The 24316-nt window shown below is 35.9% G+C and overlaps 4 protein-coding genes across 4 annotated transcripts; 1 reads left to right on the top strand and 3 right to left on the bottom strand.

Annotated features, from left to right (window-relative positions):
* Positions 1-1200: 1200 nt before the first annotated feature.
* LOC106417981 (non-functional pseudokinase ZRK2-like) lies at positions 1201-3646 on the top strand. Its single transcript, XM_048768798.1, has one exon. It carries the CDS (start codon positions 2387-2389, stop codon positions 3431-3433), a length of 1047 nt encoding a protein of 348 aa, XP_048624755.1. The 5' UTR covers positions 1201-2386; the 3' UTR covers positions 3434-3646.
* Positions 3647-7952: 4306 nt separating this feature from the next.
* On the bottom strand, positions 7953-8651 carry LOC125592694. Its single transcript, XM_048768055.1, has one exon. It carries the CDS (start codon positions 8649-8651, stop codon positions 7953-7955), a length of 699 nt encoding a protein of 232 aa, XP_048624012.1.
* A 1485-nt stretch (positions 8652-10136) lies between these two features.
* Positions 10137-16497, bottom strand: LOC106417903 (IQ domain-containing protein IQM5-like). The gene is made up of 8 exons (XM_048768797.1): positions 12551-16497; positions 11926-12437; positions 11747-11840; positions 11563-11628; positions 11382-11470; positions 11201-11288; positions 10780-11112; positions 10137-10696 (listed from the first exon to the last, which is right to left on the bottom strand). Exons 2-8 carry the CDS (start codon positions 12417-12419, stop codon positions 10340-10342), a joined length of 1521 nt encoding a protein of 506 aa, XP_048624754.1. The 5' UTR covers positions 12420-12437; positions 12551-16497; the 3' UTR covers positions 10137-10339.
* A 4930-nt stretch (positions 16498-21427) lies between these two features.
* On the bottom strand, positions 21428-22351 carry LOC106417462. Its single transcript, XM_013858262.1, has 2 exons — positions 21766-22351; positions 21428-21585 (listed from the first exon to the last, which is right to left on the bottom strand). Exons 1-2 carry the CDS (start codon positions 22349-22351, stop codon positions 21428-21430), a joined length of 744 nt encoding a protein of 247 aa, XP_013713716.1.
* Between the last annotated feature and the right edge of the window lie 1965 nt (positions 22352-24316).

The raw sequence follows: 24316 nt of genomic DNA, 5'->3' as shown, positions 1-24316 counted from the left end.
GAAATTAACAAATATTTTATAAAAATATTAGGTGAAAAATGAAATTTACATTTATCTAAATAAAGACGAAATTAATTAAATATTTAAAAGGTTTTTTTTCGCCATAACTTTATTGATATCAAATCAATGTAATACATGAATCATAAATTACATAAAACATGTTGTTAATAAAAACTTTTAACAGAGATAGCACTAACACGATGCTTCCTAGCGCATTCGTAGGACAGGTTGACTCGCTAGCTTTCTTCCGTTTCGTTCTTGGTCTTATAAGATCTTTCTTGTGGCTCTCAATTTTTGTGAGTTTTTCTCTAAAAAGATCATTGGATGCGATACATCTGTTACATCGCAATCCGTTCTCAAAAAAGGTTTATTTTAATGAAAATGAATAATATATTTATATTGTAAAAAAAAAGATATGAAAAGAGTTTATTCATATACAATTTCAGAGAAAATATAGTAATATCTATTTGATTTTTTGTTTTATAATAATTAAAAATAATTCATATATTTATAAAAATATAATTTAAACAACTTTCTAAGGGGTGGTCCAAATAAAAAAATCACACATGAACTAAGTCATGACTTCTATTTTAATAGATAAGATTTACTACGATATAGAGTCTATTTAGAGTGTTTACAGGTTCAGAGACGGTTTGGAGGAAAGTGGTGATTTTGGTGTCTTTTGGAGCATTTTGAGTGATGAGCTGCACAGACGCGTCAGATGTCTAGCTATGGATGAAGACCTTCTCACCGTTAGATTGAGCCCATATTTTACACAAGATAGAGCTTTGAATTAGCTTTTCAATGCCACCAATATAAGGTCAATCAACATTCTATAGCAGAAGTTATGCCCGTTTTACTAAAGAGTGGTCAGTCTGCTTCGCGAGAGGAAGCTGTCGAGGAGATGAAGGACTGTGAATCGACGGTGCACCCTTGGTGTCGATCGACGGTGATGCCAGAATATGGGCCAAACATATTTTATGACCAACTGAAGCATAAAAGCAACCACAAATTACCAGAATACCCTTGGACGACCTAAATGAAGAAATAATTCAGAGTCCTCCTGGAACTCCTTCAGAGTCCTCCTGGAACTCCTTCGGAGTCCTCCTGGAACTCCTTTGGTTTCTTTATTGCTCTTATCTATTCTATTCATCAATTTTTCTATGATTTTCTCTGACAACTTCATGTATGAATAGATCCACCTGTTAGGTTTATGGTTCAGATAGTCATGAGGGATTAGCCCAAAATATAGAACTGCTAAGTTCTTAGAATATGAATCAATGGAATTGTTCTTAATGCATGTGTTCTAGAATAGCTAACTAGGACCTTGCCTATAGATATTAGGGCGCAAGCGGAAGCTTGGTTCTTTGTCTGAATTAATTTACATTATGCTAAGATTGCTAGAAACAAGCGGAAGCTGATTTAGGAATCCTAGTGAACTTATCAAACCTGTTTACCTGTTCGCTAAAGCTTGCTAGAAGGATCGTCGATCGACAACTCTGTAGTTTTATCAATCGACGATCTGAAAGGTGTATGGATCGACAGTTGATAGCGTCGATCGACACTTTCTCAAGATCAATATGCGAGAGTTGAGATCTTAGATCTAGTAATAGATAATCTAAACATGCGAGAGTTGATAGATATTGCTTAGTTTGAGTTCTAGAATATCCAACCTTAGTCTCTATACTAGTATAATCCTGACTGACTGAATAGAAACCCTAAGTCTAGCAAACCATCCTTCAATCAAACCTCAATCAATCAGCCGAGCAACTGCCTTGCTCACCATTGCAATTTACATTAAAACTATTAGCCTAACTTAATCATATAACTATTAGATCTATTGTGTGCCCTAGTTCTCTGTGAATTTGATCCCTAAGTACTACAACTCGACCTCTTATTTGAGAGAGTATAAATCACTCATTAGGGTAATTTGAGTGATATCAATACAAGATACCCGAACTGAATCGGGTAATATGATTATTTTGGGTACTATTATCCGAACCCGTTTCAGATACATTTCGGCTATTTTCAATTTCCTTTACATCATAACCGAACCCACCCGGACCCGGGAGGATCCGACTAAACCCGACCCGAAATTTTGTAATATCCGAATGAGGTCTAATTTCTAAACCCGAGAAACTCGATACTCAAATGAACCGATCCGTACCCGAACGGGTACCCGAATGCCCATGTCTAATGAGATGAGTAGCTGTCAAAAGGTCAACGGTTGCCATTTATTCTTTGTTTCTCAAAAAGTCCACGGTTGCCATTTATTCCTTGTTTTGACCTTGAAAAGGTATTCGTATCTTTTATGCATTCAGATCTAAGGTCTTTCATATCGAAGAGGAAAATCTAGCATTTTTTGCCTCGAAATCAGAGTCTTTAAATGGAACCGATGGTGAAAAAGCTGAAACAAAAACTGAGATTTGGATCTTCTAGGAACATGGAAGACAAGTGGTTCTTGGAGAATGGAAGCATCTTGCTAAAAGAACTTATCGCTGATTGCAACGGTAAATCAGTTCCTATACGCAGCTTTTCTTCTTATCAGATCCTTCAAGCCACCAATAACTTCCATTTCAGTTGTCTTATCACCAATGAGAGGAGCCATAATTGGTATAAAGGTATCATCCAAGACAAGTCTTACTTTATCAAAAGATTCCAGGAGTATAAGATTACAGGAGACAGAGTGGGCGAGGTTTACAATGACATTGTCTTGTCTGCTAAGATGAGCAACCATAACAACTTTCTTAGACTATCTGGATGCTGCCTCGAGTTTAGTCTCCCGGTTCTCGTGTTTGAAAATGCAGCACTTGGGGTTCTGAATGAGCGAGGAGGTATTATGGTTGATGGGGAGGAATTTATATTGCCATGTAGTGTAAGGTTGAAGATTGCAAAGGAGATTGCAAATGCTGTGACTTATCTTCACATGGCCTTCCCTAAGATCATCATACATAGAGTTGTTATGCCAAGAAACATCGTCTTGGACAGGAACTTGACCGCCAAGTTTTCCGATCTCTCAATGTCCATAACTCTCCCAGAGGGAAAATCAAGATTAGAAGTTGATTCGGTCATTGGATCACTTGGGTACCTTGATCCATTGTACGCGTACACAAAAGTAGTGACAGAATATACGGATGTGTACAGCTTTGGAGTTTTGTTGATGGTTTTCCTCACTGGCAAACCAGCTCTTGTCTCCACTAGCTCTGGTGGCGACCCCCAAGGTATTATTAGCTATGTGAAAGCTTTATATGAGAAAAGAAAACTCGATGAAGTAATTGATCCAATGATAATGAAAGACATCACAAGTGCTCAAAAATTGACGCTTGAATCGTGTATTGCACTTTCTCTGAGCTGCTGCGAGGAGAGTGATGAAGATAGACCGAGAATGATGCAAGTAGCTAAAGAACTCAAACGGATCCACACATCATTTTAGAGATCCTCTGATCTTTGGACTACAAAACGAAAGTTTGAAAGTCATTTCCGTTTGAAGATAGCATGGAACTCAGATTAATAAAACAAACCTGGTAAAGATTAGTTAGAATAATGTTATTTGTATTTGTATAGGAGTTATTCTTGGGTAGGATGAACCTCTAGGTTCATCAACCAATAAAATTTCATTATTTTAAGTTCGATAAAGAAACAAAATATTGGCAAATTATATTATGTTTAAAAAAAAAAAAATAGTAGTTACAGAAAAAAGAATTAAAAAAAAAATCTACAAAACACTAAACCCTAAATCCTAATCTATAAACCCTAAACCTTGGGTAAATCCTAAACCCTTGGATAAATCCTAAACACTTGGGTAAACTCTAAACCCTTGGGTAAACCCTAAACCCTTGGATTAATCTTAAACTCTAAATAAAACACTAAACACTAAAATTCTAAACCCTAAATTCAAAACCCTCGAGTGTTTTAGTGTTTAGTGATTTTGATTTAGAGTTTTAAGATTTATCCAAGAGTTTAGGATTTATCCAAGAGTTTAGAATTTATCGTTTAGGGATTAGGATTTAGGGTTTAATGTTTTGGCGACGACGTTAAATTTTTTTTTTTTTGTAATTACTACTATTTTTTATTTATTTCTTTGTATCTTTTAATTTTAAAAAGATAATATAATTTGAAAATATTTTGTTTCTTTTTTTAAAAGATATCGAATATGAAATAACACAATCCTATTGGTTGGTGAACCTGTGAACCTTTAGGTTCACCCTAGGGGGTGAACCCAAGAATAAGTCTTTGTACAAATGGATTCATTTCAACAGCAAACACAAAGCTATTGTAAATTAATGTGTTATATTATTAAATCTGTTGTAAATGAAGTGTTGGGGAAATACTTCTGTTATCATTACTGTCGACCAGAAGGTCCATATATATACAAGGTATTAGACCGTCATAAGGTCATGTTTATCCTAACAAGATAAGGATAAGGATAAACACTATGTTACAGATATACATGGAATATATACTAGATAAACACATAGTCTCTGGTTGTCTTTATCATGTCCCGGATTGGGCCTGCAGTACGGGCTGGTCCATGGTCGATCATCATTTGGTTTATAACATTCCTCCTTGATCGACACATCCGGTACATGTTCGTTGCATGCTTAATGTTGCCTCATTAAAACCTCTCCTGAAAAACCCCAAAACCAATGTGGTAAAATGGGAAACCAAAGACAGGAAAAAGAGTACAACACATGAACTCCCCCAGATGAATGCATCACTGTAGTAGACGCATTCCCATCTGGTATCCGAGTCTTCTTGAACGTTGAAGTTGCCTATGACTTGGTGAAGATGATCAGCTGGATTCTCCTTGAATGAACTTGTAAGTCTTGGACGTTGGTATGTCTTTTGGAACTCCATTAAGATGTGGTCAGGATGTACATCTTTGCTGCTGATCACTCCATGTCTTGGTTGAACTGATGGTGCTTCAAACGGTGCTCGGATGGACTTTATAATCTGCAATAAAACTTTACTTGCAGGTCCTTTTTCATGTCCCACGGATTCTCTTTGGTTATATGGCTTTCCCAAAACGTGGACATTCAATATATATTGAGTCATAGACCCAGAACACATACGAACAACTTTACTTCATATCTTTCGTTCATTCGGACTTATATCTCTTCGTATGTGCCAATGGCTTTATCCATTGTAACCAATCATTCTTTATTTTCTTTTGTCGATCCATGTTGAGCTATAGACCTTGTCTATATTCGTTCATAATCATGAGTGTCTAAGGTCATACCATCAATAATTATTTGCTGCAATGAAACTCATCACACAATGAATTCGCAGTCATACACTCATGTCCTTTGTACATGGTTATCGATCTTTTCTTGCTTTAGCAATGCTTATAATCATTAAGCCACGACCAGACATCCTTCTGGTCACTATCCTGGTTTATGGTTCTCACTTAGACGTGCTGACTTAATCATACACACACACACACGGCTATGATTTTTCTACAGACTTTCCATATGTAAAACATAGCCTGTTTAATCAATCGATAACTTGTATTATTGAACCTTTGAACCATTAAACATTTTTCTCTCAGTTGGTCTTTATTATGATCACAAGGAATTATAATATTTTCTGTATGGACTGACTGCACTAAGTAAATACTTAGTCTTTCATATTACTTACAGCTGCTGTATATTACAATCCATAAACAACTTAGGAACAAAGCTTGTTCTATGAGAATTTCTTTCTCATATTTCTATGGTACGTTGATACCTTTATCCAGTGATCCATTTGCTGCTTACTACACCATTATTTCTTTAGTAAATATCCAGACAAAATCAAACTTGATTTTCTGTAGTAGCATCCACCATATAGGAGCATATCTCTTTATAAATTGTTCCTTGGTCCTTGTGAGTATCCTTGTGTAATCAAGCTATACTTGAACGTTATTTAGAAGGAACATGGACACACTATACCATGTGGTCATGTCCTTTAATCTCACGGAATTTCTTATCTCACAAGATCCATTCACTGGTTTCTTTCTTAGATGGCTTTTCTGTATGTACATGGTTACTACGCCCATCTGTCTTATAATTACTTTGAATTCTTTGAACACCCCACGTCCCTATATAGGTTTTATGAGTACTCTACGTGGGTTCATGATCCTCAGGTTATATCCTTCAAATCCCAAGTACTACAATCTTTTATGAGCTCTTATGTATGTAAATACATCTTTGGTGTTAACACTCTTTATCTTTAGTTTCATACTGTTCCAGACATGATCTAATTAGATTTTGAGATCTTATTATCCAAGACCTTTATACCTTGCAGTTTGGCGTCCCAAACTACATGGTCTGGTACCTTAGATGTGTGGTTGCGCAACCTTATTTCTCTGTCTGAACTGGTTTCTCTTATGAACTCGGATTTGTACGATTCTGAGCACCTTTCATTACTTTCCGAGGTTCCTTATTATTTGGAACTTATTTGTCTATCTCTAATAGACATTGTAGCAACTTGATTGTGTCTCTTAGACATCTAATTCGTGGTGCTTAAGCTGGTATGACATAGTCATTTTTTCTTTTCGGGTCAGTGTGTCTGGCATATATTTCTGCTAGCTTTTATATCTTTTGATCATATTCTTTTAGAACGTCTAGATCATAATCTTTGGTCTGAGGATCTTGCCAAGACAACTATGGTTGATACCATTATATTTCTCTTTTACTCTTTACTCTTTATCAGCCTGATAACTTTCTCCTTTCAAAGTTGGATAATCAGATTACTATCTTTTGTAATCTGTGTTCTTGGCCACTTGATTAAATCATCCATGTTTGGCACAAGATACATTATAGTTTCGTGGAGGAAGTCTTATTTATCTAATATATATTCCCAATCCTCATCTGAGGTTCCATCTTAAATGGCACACATATATGTGGTGGAATATTCGTATTTTCTTAAGATGGTTTGTGTATATGTCTGGTTTATGACCCTTAATCATTCAGAGGTGGGAATGTCTATGCTTACATGTATGGCCTGATGTAAATCAATATTTATATACATAATGTCCTTAAGCTTTAGGCTGGACGTGGGTGATGTACCATTAGTGAGGGCTTTAAAGCTTTCCAGCCGTGTATATTATGGTTGTAAACCATGGAATCCGAATTTATGATATGATCATGGACTGTGGGTTTTAGTCCTCTCTCCCCCTCATGAACATACTCATAATTTCGTAGTGCTTAGGACAGTGGAGCCTTAATTATTTTAGTGATTTTCCCTTTTGTGTACTTATAACACATTGTGAGATTTTATGGGATCACTTTTGTGCCTTAATTAATTTTTCATCATGTTTTGGATCAAGATGGCTAATCTGGTCATGCCATAAGTGTTTATTTCGTGGTGAACCATACTGGTTACCATGGCTTTATGCCTCTTTCATACTGATCCTTAGCATAGAATAAATCAGTAGAAAATATGGGTATAGGCATTCATAATGCTTTTAGGCGATTTTTCAAAAATCTGAAAGGAATCGTATTTTCTTTGCTCACTGGTTCAATGTAGAATGTTATAAATCTTTATAACTCAATGGGTCTGAATAATGTCGTGTCTTTTGCCATTGTCAGTACCAATTAATTGATTTCAAGTGATTGTAGGAAGGTAAAGTTGAACCTATACAATCAAGATGAAGTTAAATCTATGCGAGAAATCAATCTATCAGTGAACTGACTCATTAGTCTACACCCAACAATTGATTTTATGTGATTGCAGGAAGGTAAAGTTAAACCTATACAATCAAGGTAAAGTTAAACCATGCATGAAATCAACTATCAGTGGACTGATTATCCTTTTATTAAGGTTTTATTTGTTATTTAATCAAGAATCATCAAGCAAGACCAAGCAAGATAATATATAAAAACAAAATTGTTTTTATTATTTCAATAACATAAATGAATAACAAATAAATCAAATCAGATATGAAAACATAAAATCAGAATGTCGGAAAATTATTCAATGTATAGTCCGACCTCATGGTCCATGAGTGTCCACTCGGAATCCTCCTCAGATCTCTTCTTATCAAATGTGGCTTTATTAGCTTCAGAGATTTTCATCTCACTGTCTAGTACTTCATAATATATCTCCATGATGTCATTAAACCGTCTGATGTTATCCATCCTTTTCTGCTTTTTTTGCTCAATGTCTAATAAATATGAGAACAGGTCATAATAGGTGGTGAAACCTTTGGCCTGATGTGATAACAACACTTCCTCTGAATGGAATGTGTCACGAGTTTTGTTTAACAAATCTTCGTTTGTTACCAATTCACCACATAGTCTAAGACTATAGGTGATTCTCATAAGATCAGAGTGATAATTGTCCACGGATTCATAATCCTGGACCCTTAGAGCTTCCCATTTTTTCTTGGATTCGTGCAACAATGGCTCACAGAATCTAGAATTCAAAAATGACCAGAGATTATGAGGATCATTAACATATCCAAACTCGTCTCTTAGGTCCTCACAGAGATGGTGTCGCATAATCATTATGGCTATGTGTCTTTCACACGCAAGGGTGTCATTGCCATACTTGATGCACTTCCCAAGTCCTCTAGACTTCAAGACGGCTGAAGTGTTTATAGCCCAATCAAGATAATTATCTCCAGAGAGATCAAGGGCTTTGTAATCTGAGGGTATGAAACTCGACATCTGAAATCATTATTCAAAACAGGTCTTAATCAAGTAATCTTTTTGAAATTTTTCATGCTTCATATCAATGCCACACACGGACCAAAAGAAAAATTTTTCTCTAAATGATGCATTTTCTTAAAACCATACGGTTTAAGGTGTGGATCAATGTATTTTTCAGATTTAAGGTCCTCTTATTTCAAACACAAGGTTTCAAGGCCTTTAGGGATTCTATCTTAGATAATCAGGAAAATATTCCATATTTTCTTCATCCCATTGGATCAGATCATTTAGTATAATGATTTTTTTTTTCAGTTCAGATCAGATTGCATGAAAACTATGAATGATCTATATCCCTAACAGTCGAGATTTCATGTTCAGTATGCAATATTAGTATGCAAACAATATGCAATCAAGCAAACCAATTCAATCATGAAATCAAGTTAGGGTTTTCGAAAAATATACCATATATTTATTATTATTTTTTTCGAAAAATAATCAAATCAGAAATTATTGTGACTTAAAAAAAAATAAATCAGGCGAAGATTTGATTTATTCAAGCAATTTATTATATACTTTTCGATTTAAAAATAAATATATTTTCTCAGATATAGCTCTGATATTTCGATTTTAAATATTAAAAAAATATTTTTTTCAATCCTAATCAAGTTCTAGTCGTTATCAATCATCAGGAAAACAAATTTCTCAGACAAGAACAGGAGGTAAAACCTCGGATTAATTTATGAAACCATGATCAGATTTTCAAAAAAAATTATGTAACATGCAGTCCTTAACAGTTCTAGTTGATTCAGATCAGATAAGAACATTAAACAGGACAATAATGATAAGTTTAAGCAAGTAAGAGTCGGTTTCTTTCAACATATAGCAGTCAGATTTTTTAAAAAAATTGTTTAACTTTCAATCCTAAACAGTTCTAATGTGAAACTATCATCAGGAAAAGTTTTAAACAATTTTAAAATCAGTTTCAGATTAAGAACAGGTTCAAAACAAGTTCAGGTTCGAGATTTTAAAGAGTTTATGGTTTCTGGTTTTATTTTATTTGCAGAGACATGTTGCTAAATACAGCTACATGGCTGCGGATGGGGGTATTTAATATTTTATGGGTTTTAGATGAGTTTTCGATGATACCTGAAAACTTTTGATGGGTTGATCGGTCTATCAGTTAGAGATCTTCCTGGTTAGCTGATGGATTGCCCGGAATTATTGTTTTTGGTTTTTAGGGTTAGGGTTTATGAGAGCAACGTCGTGCTGATAACGTGTTGTAAATGAAGTGTTGGGGAAATACTTCTGTTATCATTACTGTCGACCAAAAGGTCCATATATATACAAGGTATTAGACCGTCATAAGGTCATGTTTATCCTAACAAGATAAGGATAAGGATAAACACTATGTTACAGATATACATTGAATATATACTAGATAAACACATAGTCTCTGGTTGTCTTTATCATGTCCCGGATTGGGCCTGCAGTACGGGCTGGTCCATGGTCGATCATGGTTTATAACAAAATCTATAAATAAAATAATGATATTGAAGCGGTGTTACAAAGTAAATAAAGGTTATTACAACCTTAAAAATTATGAATTATTTGAAATGTGTACAAGTTGTACCCCTGTTAAAGAATCACCCAAGATCAGAGGTGACAAAAAGAACATGTATGATCAGATCAGGAAAAAAAACGATAAATTAGTTTCTCGGACTTGGAAGACCCATGCAAAATAGTCTAGGAGAGACGCGAATCTTTGGACTAGGCCTTGGCGAAGGTATTGGACCAAATAATCCCATCTTTCCGTTGACCACACGAGGAGAAAGGTTGACTTGTTCAAGCGCTCGGATCTGCAAATCCATAGGGTAGTCCCGCACACACCCGATCCTAGGTCCATTTCCGGTACTCCACTTGCACATAAAACGTTTTTGTTCTCCGGAATCCTCTACCGGCGGTTCAACCGGAATAACCGTGGTTTCATCTGTACCTTCGGATTTCAGCGGTTTAATGCTTCCCTCATTAGAGACAATACACTTATCATCGTCAATCGGATTCAACTGAACAAACAAAATTTAATCATCATTAATATGTACTTAAGCTAAATTCAACGAAACCTATATCCTTTAATTTGTATAATCACCTTAACGTTGGTAAGATCCACATTGTTTTCTTTTAAGAACCCGATAAATTCTTGAAAATTCTCTTCCGTCGGGCGATAATGACCACTGTATGACCACACAGCTTCTACAACTCCGCCGTGTGAAACAATTCTACCGGCAGCAGTAATGGCAGCACCGGAGAGAAAACTCGAATGGTGAAACCGACCTTTTTCCTTCTGACCAATGTATAGTTTTCTTGTCGTGCTTAACACGAAGATCCACTTTGTTCCTTCGATGGTCTCAACGAGTTTTTTGTTTTGTCGGTTGACTAGTTTCCCTCCTTCCACTACAACTTCGTATGCTGGTCTCTCTTTCTGTTAATATAACCAAACCGAGCCATAAATTAAATTTGGGTATTGTTATTTGATAACCAGAATTAACCGAATTACTATGAATACATACCGGACCAAGGTAAGTGATGCATTGTCGTTGAAGAAGCGTTCTTGGACATTTGGTGAGGTTCACTTGCCTGCCCTCTCCAATGTCTAACCTTTGGTATCATTCAAAATGTTTGCCATCGAATCAGCTAAACTAATTGCGAAAAAAATTGAAATATTTTTTACCAAGTTTGTGTGAAATTTACCAGAAGAAAAATGGCTGACTACTCTCGCTTACTGACCAAACATCGTAGTATAAGTGTAAGTTATGTCCATACCGATGACGTGGATCAATCTATATAAAAATGTGAAAATAAACAAAACATTACTATATATCAAAGTATAATATCCATATACTAAAGTAAACTAAATAAATCATAAACTTACAGCTTCTAACCAATGTCGCAAAGCTAGCTTCTGCGCTTTATCATCTTTCAGCAAGCCTTTCCCTACCTACAAAACATACAATAAAAAAATATGATAAGGTATGATATTAACTATGTAAGAAAAAAAACTATGTAATAAATTATAAAAATGTTCGTTTTTGTGTCCAATTTCGTAGTAACTTTACCTTTGCTGCTTTTGTTCCAGCTCTTGCCCACCTGGACACAGCCGTTTGATTGGTTCGGTTCGGTTCTGACGCTGCCAATTTCAATTCTTTCCACCTAAAACAAACATAATTTCATATCACATATCCTGTTTTTGTAAATTTAACTTTGTAAAAATTATAAGTTGACGTACGTCACGTACCATAGTTCTTCAACAACTACTGCACAGTCAGCGAGATTTCGACGCGTTCGGTAACTCTTGTAAACCTTTTGTAACGTAACAGCGGCAGCATCAAGCTCCGTTGATGGTCTCGGAGACCAAAACGGGGGAGGTTGTGGTAAACTTAACGCCGTTAAACTCCCTGAGATTCCCATTTTGTCCCTGCTCCTACGGTTTGAAGACGAGCATGCTTCTTCTTCCTTGTGCTCTACCTGGACGAGACTTATGAACGAGAGACTCCTCTCAAGAAGAACCATGTTATCTGGTTTAGGACCCTTCAAGTTTACACTTTTTCTCGTTTTGACCCCTAAGTTTTCATCTTTGTATTTGTTCCCCTTCTCGACCAAATCTTTGAACGATAAAGTCTTCTCCAGATACATTTTTACTGGGCTTTTCAGAAGTCTCGGTGTTTCGCACTCTTGTGAATCTTTCTTGAAACTGTTGCCTCTTTGTAAGCTCCCAAAAGATAAAGCCATGAAAGCTACCTGTAAGAACTAAAAGTAGGCCGGGTTGAACAAAAAAAAAGAACTAAAATTAGTGATTCAGACAAGAGACGAGAAAGGAAACTAGTTTCAGTTGAAATCCGAAGATTGAGGAAGATACATACACTGTTACGATGTAAAGATGTTTGTCGAACGCTGTATCTTTTTCTGGCGGCAAAAAGAGAGACCAATTAAATACAAAAGAAGAACTCTGTTTCTGTTAATGTCTCTTCTTTGTCCATATATCTTCTACATATATATAAGGTTATTATATATTAACTGATAAATAAATATGACGTAATTATTAGATTTTCTTCAGAAAAGTTTGTGACTGAACCTTTAGGATACGCAGTGAAGATTTTTCTGAGTCTTTATTCAAAGTTTTAACATTTTCCTCTGATTTATAAAACATATACTAGCGTGTGGGACATCTTTGAATACGTCCGCGTATCGGTTAGATAATCGTACTCACGACTTATCTTCTACATTTTTATAACACTACTAGAAGTATACATATATTATTGTATAACATAACTGAACCAACATTTGAGTGTGTTATATACGTACGGCGTGTAACATGTGTGGATCATCTTTGCATACGTCGTCAAATTATTGTATAATCTTACAACCTATATACATTATTTTGAGAAAAGGGTTTATATATTTTTGTTGACATAGTTAGAAGTATACTTTTTTTTTTTTTGGAACACATATAGTTAGAAGTATACATTCTCTATATATTACATACTAACTTACAATTCAATGTGATATACGCACGGCGTTACGTATGAATCGTGGCATCTTTGAATATGTCCTCGTTCTTGGTTATACAATGTTTTCGTCTTTCCAGTTTATGTGCATTTCAGAATTTTATGTCCCGATCATGATAACTATCCACTAGTTTTTTTTTTTTTCAGTCAACGTACTGTTCTACTTCTGTTTATGCTAATCAGTATATTTTATTTTTTAACCTAGGCACTGTGGACTTATGAAAATGCTCAACTAATTCCCAATAAAATACAAATGGACCATTTATTTGAATATTTAAATGAGCCGTAAACAATGGCCTTAATTTTATATTCGTGTATCCACACAATACAATATAGTGAAGTGCTTTTATCAACCCAAAGATACCTGTTATTAGACAATCATTACGTGGTTATAAATATTTGTGTGCATTTTACCTATCTTACGAAAATTCACGCTTAAATGTATCATTTGAGCCGTCCTATAAAATCCACGTTTGACGGTAGTTTTTGCGAGTGGTGGAACCATTCTATAGTTAAGGGGGTCATATGACCCATATCAAATCTACAAAATCTTAGCTATAGGCCTAATATTATACTAATTGTTGTGGTCTATCGGTAAACATCTTTTTTTTATGATCCCCATGAGTTCAACAATGTAATTTTTTCTTGTAACTTATCTTAATACTGTGTTAAGAATACACATGTAGACATAATCGTGAAATAAAATAATCATGTTGAACTCTTCTCGTGTGAGCTACTGAGCTGGTATCTTACTAGCGACATGATACAAAATAGTGCTCTATACAGATGTATATAACAACACCATTTTTGTTTCATATAATATCGTGAAACCATTAGATCATGACGTTGTAACTAGTAAACGAAACCGTGTAATTAAGGAAGTTCCTGTCCTCGTCGTAGCCTCGTGGGACTAATTTTCTCGTTCTTTTGGTTACAGAATTCCACACTAGTCAAAATCAATTCTATAACATTCGAGTTTGGTGAGAAAACGCGATGTGGGACACTAAGCATGTTGCTGCATATTAAAACTTTAAATAATACTATATGATTGCGAATTTACGATTACGATAGTGCAAAGCCAATCTAATAAGTGAAAATACATTCTTTAATTGATCTCAGTTGTCCAGCCAATTAATAACACTACTGTGTTAGTAAAATAAATATGAGTATAATTTATGACGGTCAAAGAAAGCAACCATAAATGAATGTGATAAAGACAACAAGAGAGGACCAAAACCTGTTCGGTGTGGAAAGGTGTAAAATGTAGAGTCAACCAATTTGGGTCAAGTCCCTTTTTTTTTTTTTTTTTTTCCGTCAATAGTTAATTTTAATATTTTATGAGCCAAGTCCAGCATTACAAAAAGGCCCAAGGCCCACCAAACGAAACCCTAGAGAAAAACTAAAAGCGGCGCCTCCGTTCGCTCACGGCGTCCCCCCGCTTCCAGCCATCACCGGTGATCAACCCAACGATCCACCGGATAAACCGTCACTCACTGACTTCACAACCTTTTCGCCGCAAACGCTTCCAACCGCAAGTTCCCATTAGTGGAGAGAGTCAATCGGTAACCCAAGATCTCATCCGCCTCCTTTCGTCTCCTTTCGTCACCGGAACTGGGAAGAAAGCTTCGCCGGCACAACCAACCCTTCAACATCGGATAGCTTCGATCGTCTTCCGACGAGAACTCCTCCAACTAGACCAAACCGAAACCGCAAAAACCAAAGATAAAAAAAAAACCCTAACAAACGTAGGGACTAAACGCCGGCGGCACAAGGCAAAGAACGCCTTTACCCCCCGGAAACTGAAGCCGGCGAAAGCGGAGCTAACGAAGCCTCCGCCTCCCGGAAACTGAAGCCGGCGAAAGCGGAGCTAACGAAGCCTCCGCCTCCCAGAAACTAGACCGGCGGCGATGGATCTGTAGAAACATCCACCTCCCGAAAAACCCTAATCTGACAAACCGACATCACCCCACCTCACCCTTCACCCGGTCGCGTCGTTACTCCAGCCACTGCGCCACCGCATGTGTCTGTTCACTCCCCGAGTTGACAACTCCGGATGGAGACTGGACAGAGCTCCGACAAAACGAACAGAGAGAGGAGGTGAAGAAGAAGCCGGGGAACGTTTCTAACCAACAGAAAATGGGCTCCGGCGACGGCACGAACGCTCACGCGCCGGCCGTACGCCGGACCCAAAACCAGATCTGATTTTCTCTCTCTTTTCTCTCTCTACAAATACGCACTTACGGTCAAGTCCCTTTACATTTGGGGATTTCCAAAAGGAGCTTCTTATTGTTTATACTTTATAGTCAACTACGCAGCGTACGTGTTCATTAGTTCAGACTTCAAGATATTTGGTTTATTAATGCAAACAAAATCGCAGCCTTAAACTAACCAAAATTGCAGCCTCAATCTTTATCGTATCAATACTATCAAATGTTTTTAGTTACAAAACAGTATCTTAAAACTATATGTGCAAATATTGTATATTTTAACCGACAAACCAATTTCTCAATTTTGAATAGAATATGCTAGTTTTGAATAACAATACTCCCTCTGTTTCAAAATACATGAAGTTTTAGGTTGGGCACAACTATTATAAACGTAAGAATTGACTTCATCATGTGCACTGGGAGGTAGCCCTTGGACGGATCCGGATCTGGATCCGTGGATTTAATATCCGGATCCGAATTCGTGGTTTCCGAATATCCGGTTTTGGATATCCGTCTCGATATTTTATTATCCGCGGATATCCGGATTCGGATCCGGATCCGTCAAAATAATTAAAAATAATTTTTTTAACAAAATTACTATTTTTTTAATATAATACATAAATTAAATATTTATAAATATATTTATATATGTTTATAATATTGTAAAAACTAAAATATAATATTATAAGATTAATTCATGTATAAATATTAATATATCAAATATTAATATTAATAAAATTTAAAAATTTAATGTATTTTAAAAATACAAATCCGGATCCGGATATCCGGACCTAAAAATTAAGATATTCGGATCCGGATTCGGTTTGCACGGATCCAAGATTTTACTATCCAGATTCGGATCCGGGCACCCCGAATATCCTATTTCCGGAACGGATCCGGAGCGGATTTCGGATCGAATCCGGATCTCGGATAATAAGTCTCAGGCCTACTGGGAGGCGTAATAAAAGGGTTTTAACTTTATGCTTATTTACCAAGTAAAACACCACCCAAGCAACGGACATTGGTCAACAAGTAAGACCGTAATTACGTGTATTTTAATCTGAACTAGATCTCGATCCGCGCAACCGCGCGGGTTTTTGTTTTTATTTATTTTTATATAAATATTTTGTTTTCAATTCTAAATTGGTATATATTATAATATATATGTGTCTATCAATTTTTAAAACATAATAAGTTTACGTATTTTTTTCATTGAATAGATTGTTTCAAATTTTCACATGGATTTGTATCTTCTTCTATATATATATATTCGAATTATTATTTCATTATTAAAATCGTAACTATATATATAAAGATTAATAAAATATTGTTTTATTGTCATATTCAAAAATATTGTAACATTTCACAAATTTAGAAAGTTTTTTAAAAATTAAACTTTTTGTTTCATAGATTTATATTATCGAGTAAATAATTAAACATTTAGTTTTTGTTTAATTTTTAAAGTAAACTATATAGTTTAAAATTTGTTTTCATTGGTTTAAGGTAGTAAAGATTAATCATTGTTAGATAATATGATTTTTGTTATTTAAAAAAAAATCTTTATAATTTTAAAAGTTAACATCGACAAATATTTAAATATTTAACATATTGAGGTATACTATTAAAACATTAAATTATATCTATTTAATTTATACTATCTATAAATCCAATGGATCATCTATTGTTTAAATCCAATTATTGATAGTCCAATAAAAATTTCTGGTAGGCCCAAAATTTAAATGATAAAATTAAAAATTAAATGTAATATGATTTTTTAGGAGTATGTCCATTAAAACTGTTTTTTAATAAATCACACGTAAATCAAGGTTATAACTTCTGTTTTAATATATAAGATATTCTTTTTACTTTTTTTTTCTGTTGTTCAGACAAAAAGGTCTCGCATGGGTGAGAAATAAAAATACAGTACTTATTAGCGTTAAGTTCAAAATGTTACAAGTGTAAAACTTTAGCTAATTAAAAGTTCAAGAAAAGCAAGCCACTGTTGTGAGAGATAATAATTTATTGTATATGTATGTTAGAAAGTGATAAAGAGAAAGAGAGGAAGAGTTTGGTAGTAAGAGGAGAAGAAGAGTTGATCTTATTCAAATTATTTAAATAACCAAGTACAACCTCTCTATTTATAGATGTCTATATCGGTAACATTTAAAGATAAAGACAAGGACAAAGTGACATATGTACTGATGATAAAGCAGAAACAATGAGAGGATGCTTAGTGTCCTTATACGTGGATGATCACATTTGTAACACTCCCCCTTGATCATCCATCTTGTGTTACGTAGTGCCTCATTAAAAACCTAGTCATGGAAAAACCCGTTGGGACAAAAACCATGACAAGGGAAAAAGAGTACACTGCCGTAATCTCCCCCTAAAAATAATGGACATAGCTTTTTCTTCACAGGTCACGCAAATGCCGCATTCCGATACAGTAGACGTGTTTTCGGAATGTTGTAGTCGAAAGAGCTTTGGGGAACAAGTCAGCTGGATTGTTGCATGATCGTACATATTCGATGTCCACTTCTTTATTTTTCTCGAGCTCTCTTATGTACGAGAAAAATCTTGGAGGGATGTGCTTTGTTCTGTCGCTCTTAATGTAGCCTTCCTTGAGTTGAGCAACACAAGCTGAATTATCTTCAAATATTTTTGTCGGCTCTTTCTCGTTGACTATTCCGCTTGATTCTTGTATGTGGTGACTTATTGACCGGAGCCACACACATTCTCGACATGTTTCGTGAAGCGCAATAATTTCTGCATAATTTGAAGATGTCGCAACCAGAGTTTGTTTCTGGGACCGCCAAGAGATCGCGGTTCCACCAATTGTAAAAACGTAGCCGGTTTGCGATCGAGCCTTATGAGGATCTGATAAGTATCCTGCATCTGCAAAACCAACCATACCAAACTCGGGTTTTCTAAAATACATTAACCCTAAATCAATTGTACCTTGGAGGTAACGGAATACATGCTTTATTTCGTCCCAGTGCCTGCGAGTAGGAGCAGAACTATATCTTGCCAAGAGGTTAGTAGCAAAGGCAATATCGGGTCTGGTACAGTTTGAAAGATACAAAAGCCCACCGATAGCACTCATATAAGGTACTTCAGGACCTAATATCTTCTCGCTATCTTCGCAGGGCCTAAAAGGATCACTCTCAACATTGAGAGACCTACCAATCATTGGAGTACTCAAAGGAGTCGCTTTGTCCATACGAAAGCGTTTCAATATCCTTTTCGTATAGTTTGATTGATGCACAAATATCCCTTCTCGGAGATGCTCTATCTGGATCCCAAGACAAAACTTTGTCTTGCCGAGATCTTTCATTTCAAACTCCTCTTTCATATGAGTTCGAGCATCATCAACCTCCTTTTGAGTTCCAATTATGTTCAGGTCATCTACATATACAGCAATGATCACAAAGCCAGATGACAATTCTTTATAAAAACGCATGGACATATCGCATTATTCACATATCCTTTACTCAAAAGATATTCACTTAAGCGATTGTACCACATGCGTCCGGATTGCTTTAATCCGTAAAGTGATCGCTGTAACTTGACCGAACAAATCTCCCTGGATTTTTCTTTCAATGCTTCAGGCATTTTCAATCCCTCAGGGAGCTTCATATATATATTGTTATCCAACGATCCATACAAATATGCAGTCACAACGTCCATGAGTTGCATTTCAAGATTTTTAGACGCCGTTAGGCTCATCAAAAATCTAAACGTAATTGCATCCATTACCGGGGAATACGTTTCCTCAAAATCAATTCCCGGTCTCTGAGAAAAACCTTGGGCAACTAATCGGGCTTTATATCATGTTACTTCATTTTTCTCATTTACTTTTCTCACGAATACCCACTTATACCCAACAGGATTTACGTTCTCAGGCGTTATGACTATAGGTCCAAAGACATTTCTTTTATTTAGGGAGAGTAATTCAATTTGAATGGCCTTCTTCCACTCCTCCCAATCATGTCTTTTTTGACATTCTAAAATGGACCTTGGATCGGGATCATCATTTTCATGATCGATCTCTTTGGACACAGAAAAGGAGAATATTCCATCAACATCTTTTATCTTATTTCTGATCCATAACTTTTCATCTCGGGCGTAGTTGATGGAAATCTCATACTTTTCGGTTCCCTTCTCGTCATCTGGATCATCTTTATCTATGCCTTCTTTCAGACATTTTTCAGTATCAGGTTCTTCTCGAACCTTACTATTTTGCTCATCCAATTTCTTTTTCTTTCGGACATTTTTATCTTTAGAACCCGCTGGCCTCCCCCTCTTTAACTGAACCCTAGGTTCATTCATTTTATTTCCATCAGTTTGTTCTTTAGGAACATCAACTCTTGATGGAACATTTTCAGCGGGTATACATGACTTCGTCACCCTTCTTGTATCTGTGAACGCATCTGGTAACTGGTTTGCCAAATTATGCAAATGCACAATTTTCTGAACTTCCAGTTCTCTTTGATTCGTAGGGGGATCAAGGTGTAACAACGACGGTGTACACCATGTAATCTTTTGAGGAATTTTACCAATTCCTCCCCCTAACGCTGGAAATTCATCCTCATTAAAATGGCAATCGGCAAACCTTGCCGTAAACATATCACCAGTTACTGGTTCCAGATATCTTATTATACTTGGTGACGTATAACCCACATATATTCCCAATCTCCTTTGTGGGCCCATTTTTGTTCTTTGTGGCGGAGCTATCGGAACATAGACCGCACACCCAAAGATACGGAGATGGGATACATCTGGCTCTTGCCCAGATGCCAATTGTAATGGGGAGTACTTATGATATGCACTCGGTCTTAACCGAACCAGTGCAGCCGCATGCAATATAGCATGTCCCCATACAGAAATTGGGAGCTTCGTTCTCAAGACTAACGGTCTTGCAATCAACTGCAACCGTTTTATCAACGACTCGGCCATGCCATTTTGTGTATGCACATGGGGAACTGGATGCTCCACATCAATCCCCATTGACATACAATAATCATCAAAGGCTTGTGATGTAAATTCACCAGCATTATCAAGCCTTACTTTCTTAATGGCATACTCTGAGAACTGCGTTCTCAGCTTTATTATCTGGGCAATGAACTTTGCGAAAGCCGTATTTCGTGTCGTCAAAAGAGACACACTTGACCATCTACTAGATGCGTCAATCAATACCATGAAATACTTAAATGGCCCGCACGGTGGGTGGATCGGCCCACATATATCACCATGTATCCTTTCTAAAAACATTGGTGATTCATTGCCTACTTTTGCTGGTGATGGCCGAGTTATAAGTTTCCCTTGAGAACATGCATCACATGTAAACTCGCCCGTTTGCAAAATTTTTCCGTTTTTCAACGGATGGCCATTCGAATTTTGCACTATCTTTCTCATCATGACTGAACCAGGATGTCCTAGCCTCTCATGCCAAATTTTAAATGTATCAATAAACTTCATGTTTACCACGGCATAAGACTCAGTCATGGTTATTTTCGTATAATATAGTCCAGAGGATAACATTCTTAACTCTTCCAATATATGTTTCCTCTCAGACTTAATGCAAAGAAATTCAATGCCATCTTTACTCATAGTCTCAATATGATATCCATTTCTTCGGATATCCTTAAAACTTAACAAGTTTCTATGAGACTTGGGGGAATACAATGCCTTATTTATCTCAAATATCGTCCCCCCTGGCATTGAAAATTTCACTCTTCCAGAGCCCATAATAATCTTTGCATTACCAGATATTGTACTTACGCTTCCAGCGTAATTTCTTATTTTGAGACTGGAGAAATATTTCTTATCTTTAATTATCGTGTGCGTTGACGCACTATCTGCCAAACACAGATCTCCTTCCATAGTCTCAAAGTTTGGCATTTTCTGAATATAAAATATTCATAAAACATATTATTAAACATCAAACATGACAAACATAACATATATTTTACAACAAAAGATATATATACTATAATACCGTCAACTTATATCACATCGATCTACATCACTCATCGATACTCTCTGGCTCAACCAGAAAGTCTGATACGTCGAGATGAGTATCATCGTTCAAACCATGAAAGGATGGCTCAGGTTCATCAGAGATGAAGTTTGTTTCACCTCTTCCTTTCTCTTTACCCTTTTGGGATTCTCTATACAGATCAGCTAAATGTTTTGGCGTACAACAGTTTCGTACCCAATGACCTTTCATGCCGCATCTGTAGCAAACCTTTTCCGTTTGCCTTTTATCATCCTGGCCCTTTTCATTCCTTTCATTTTCGTGGAAGTCTTTATTATTTCTTTCATCATAGGGACGGAATCTTCTTCCTCGTCCTCTTCCACGACCATGATAACGGTTTCCACCACGTCCACGACCTCGTCCTCTTCTATTATCATAACTGGATGATGCAACATTCGCTTCAGGGAATGGAGCAGATCCAGTGGGACGAGCTTGATGGTTTAAAGTCACGAGTTGATTATTCTGCTCCGCTACAAGGAGGACTTGCATCAACTCCGAGTAACGGGTATATCCATTCACCCGGTACTGTTGCTGCAGGATTACATTTTCAGGATGGAACGTGGAGAGAGTTTTCTCGATCATATCATAATCACTTATTTTCTCTCCACATAACATCATCCTCGAAGTAATTCCGAACATCGCGGAATTAAACTCACTAACACTTTTGTAATCCTGGAACCGGAGATGGATCCACTCATGTTTAGCTTTCGGTAAGATCACATATTTCTGGTGATCGAACCTCTCTTTTAAAGATTTCCAGAGGTCACAAGGATCCTCTTTCGTAATATATTCATCCTTTAAACCATCATGGATGTGGTGTCGTAAAAATATCATGGCTTTAGCCTTTTTCTCATCCGACACCGTTTTCAAACTATCGATGGTTTCCAAAAACCCGTTTCCTCTCAGGTGCATCTTTGCACCCACTGCCCAGGTCATATAATTATTTCCCGTAATATTCAGGGCATTAATTTCGAGCTTTGTCAAATTCGACATGATAACTGTATTTATAGAATAATATTATAAATATAGTAAATACAGGAATCTAAATGCATAATTTAAATGCAAAAATTAAAAGCATAAATTTAAATTGCATAAATTTAAACTGTAGGAATTTAAATAGCATAAATAAAATCGGGAGGTTCAGCCTACCACATGATCCGAGGAGTCATAGACTACCATATTGATCATTTTTCAAAGTCCGAGGAGACATGGTCTACCATTTTGACTTTTACTTATTTCAAGGTCCAAAGAGACTTAGTCTACCATTTTTGACCTTTTCTTTTTATTCACGGAGGCAAAGCCTACCACGTGTTTCTCTGATCGTGAAGGCATAGCCTACCATAACGATCAGTCGGGGAAGGCAGCGCCTATCATCCCAAAAAATAAACGGAGAAGGTCCAGCCTCTCACTCCGAAATAATAATAAAATTTAAATAAATTAAGTATATTGAAATACATAAATTTAAACATTACCTCGGCTGGTTTAAGAATTTTAGGATTGATAAGCCTCAGTTGGTCAGAGCCTCGTGCTGATAACGTGTTGTGAGAGATAATAATTTATTGATATGTATGTTAGAAAGTGATAAGGAGACAGAGAGGAAGAGTTTGATCGTAAGAGGAGAAGAAGAGTTGATCTTATTCAGATTATTCAAATAATCAAGTACAGCCTCTCTATTTATAGATGTCTATATCGGTAACATTTAAAGATAAAGACAAGAATAAAGTGACATATGTACTGATGATAAAGCAGAAACAATGAGAGGATGCTTAGTGTCCTCATACGTGGATGATCACATTTGTAAAAGCCACATTTTTCGATATCGATTTGGTATTATGACTTTACGAGTTGTTCTATTACACATTCTTCTCTTTTGTCAACGTGCTGCCACATATCTCAATGGAATAAATGCCTTAAAAAGAGATGCTGCTAAGATACCACGTTTCTCAATTCATACGATAAGAACATGATTAAAGAGGGTTCTTGCAAAGATTCTCAAAATGTTTTAAACATTTTGTTTTAAGTATATGTTTTTGATTAACCTGGAGTCCGACCTATGGAAGGGCTCAGAGTAATCTCCAAGAGGAGGTACAGCTCATAGATAAATTCTATTTCCAGATATTCAAATGGACCGAAAGAAATAGCTCATATCTATGTTAGGTGTCCAGAAAGAATGTAACATAGTTTGGCATAGCAGGTGAATCAAACTTAAAACGTGTTGGCGTCCCAAACCCTTCCCTTTATCACTTACTACAAGCTGCCAAACTATTTTAAAAAGAGGTTTTAGCGTCCCAAACCCTTCTCCTTAATTATCTTAAAATCATGAATAATATGAAATATTTTAAAAAGAGGTTCTCGTTATTTTAAAAATACTCCAATTAAAACATGAAATATATATATATATATATATACTTCAGAATTTTTCTTCGAGAACTCTCCATTGGACTTATTCTAAGTAAATTATATTGTATGATCATTCCTTTCTTATTGTCTTGGCTTGACCCGAGACCATGATATCAAAGTTTGAATTGAATTAGATGTTTGGAATTGCGCACCTATACGTCCAGATAAAACACTTTGCCTTAGACGTAGTGTGTGACAATATAACTATTTGAGTAAAAGTTTGGAGTAAAACATGTTGTTACTTCAGCTTTCTCTAAGTTTACCATTCATGTGAAAAGAACTTTTTATAAAAATTACTCTTTTTCTCGCTAACATGTGTTTCTCTTTTATCACAATTTTTTTCCTTTTTCCTCTTCTTTATCTAAGAAAAATGCAGAGCAACACTAATTATTTATTTTTCTTTCCTCTCAATTACTCTGTTTTATTCTATTTAGATAATTAGATTACTCTACATTATACCACTCAGACCCGTAGAAT

Source organism: Brassica napus, chromosome C9 (assembly GCF_020379485.1).
Source record: "Brassica napus cultivar Da-Ae chromosome C9, Da-Ae, whole genome shotgun sequence".
In the NCBI taxonomy this organism is placed as follows: domain Eukaryota; kingdom Viridiplantae; phylum Streptophyta; class Magnoliopsida; order Brassicales; family Brassicaceae; genus Brassica; species Brassica napus.
This window is presented reverse-complemented; position numbering and strand designations above follow the sequence as displayed.